This window comes from Priapulus caudatus, unplaced genomic scaffold, assembly GCF_000485595.1.
Source record: "Priapulus caudatus unplaced genomic scaffold, Priapulus_caudatus-5.0.1 Scaffold2225, whole genome shotgun sequence".
Lineage (NCBI taxonomy): Eukaryota > Metazoa > Priapulida > Priapulimorpha > Priapulimorphida > Priapulidae > Priapulus > Priapulus caudatus.
Window position 1 is genome coordinate 17,482 of NW_014579286.1, and position 1,249 is coordinate 18,730.

At 47.1% G+C, this 1,249-nt stretch overlaps 1 protein-coding gene across 1 annotated transcript in view; it reads left to right on the forward strand.

Moving 5' to 3' along the window:
* Window positions 1–1,249, forward strand: part of LOC106818413 (nucleolar and coiled-body phosphoprotein 1-like) — a 13,506-nt gene that overhangs the window by 5,505 nt on the left and 6,752 nt on the right. Inside the window, exon 2 of the mRNA XM_014823126.1 lies at window positions 462–628. Within this exon, the coding sequence (XP_014678612.1) occupies window positions 462–628 (167 nt within the window). The remainder of the gene's footprint in view (window positions 1–461; window positions 629–1,249) is intronic.

A 1,249-nucleotide genomic window follows, 5' to 3' on the forward strand; every position in this document is an offset into this window, starting at 1 on the left:
TCTCACTCTCACTCTCACTCTCACTCTCACTCTCACTCTCGCTCTCTCTCTCTCTCGCTGCTGCATCGTAGATCGTTTGTTGATGGGTCTCGGGCATGTCTCGCTGCGCTTGAGTCGCGGTGGTTGCAATGATGAAACTTTTCACGACGGTCTTCAGACATTCTTTGTGGTGAAAACCGTGATTTCTGATGGCAACACCGTGCGAAACGTTAGATTTATGAACGGGCACTTTTTTAGAATTTCTATAAACTAACAACCCGAAAAAACAACAAGTTATTCTTCATTAATTATCGAAAAACAAAACAATAAAAACAAACACAACGATAATTCTACGTTAATTGTCGACGAACGAAAACAAAACTAATGTGAAAAGACAACGACAACAACAACAACAACAAAAAGCGAGTGGCGTGTTCTAACGCACCTCTCTGATATCGTCATCTCGTTTCTCCCCGTGTCAGATTCCGACAGCGAGGATGAGGAAGATGCTGGGGGGAAGTCCGCCGCGGCCGTGAAGCCTGCGCAGAAGAAACCCGCAGCATCCTCCGACTCCTCCGAGGATTCAGACTCGGAGAGTTCGGACGCGGAGGACGCGGCGGCGTCGAAGAAGAAGGTCGTCAAGAAACAGGTGAGCATCTTTGTTTTTTTTTGTTTTTTGTTTTTTTGGGCGAGGGAAGTACGGTCGCGCCCGTGTTGGCGGCGGTCACCTCTGTGGAACGGAAACCTGTCTATAAAGGACACTCCATCGAGTAATGACCCTATTATACAGGTTTGATCTCGTTGCCCAGTTTGGTCTGGGCCGGCCGCGGTTGTTCGGGAAGTTATAGGTGGCGCTCATTGTCACCGACGACGCATCGGCGGGCAGCGGTGGTGCTGCTCGCTTGTTTTCGCCGTCGCGCGCGTGGCGGTGGTTGCAATGATGAGACTTATCACGACGGTCTTCAGACATTCTTTGTGGTGAAAACCGTGATTTCTGATGGCAACGCCGCACCCTCACGCTATGCTGTTTACGTAGACATCTAATTGTTGATGCAGATCTCTGTAAGGTCAAAACAAAATATATGTGTGGTTTCATGCCGAAAAAAATAGGGTAGGTATGTAGGGAAAACATTTTATTTTATTGAAACATTTTATTTAGGAACCATGTCTGAAGGATGTGCGTTGTGCCTTTTGAAGCAGGAACTGTCCAATTAATTTTAATTTTTAATGTTTAGGGTCGCTGGGAATAAATAGGGTCGGTCGGGAAACC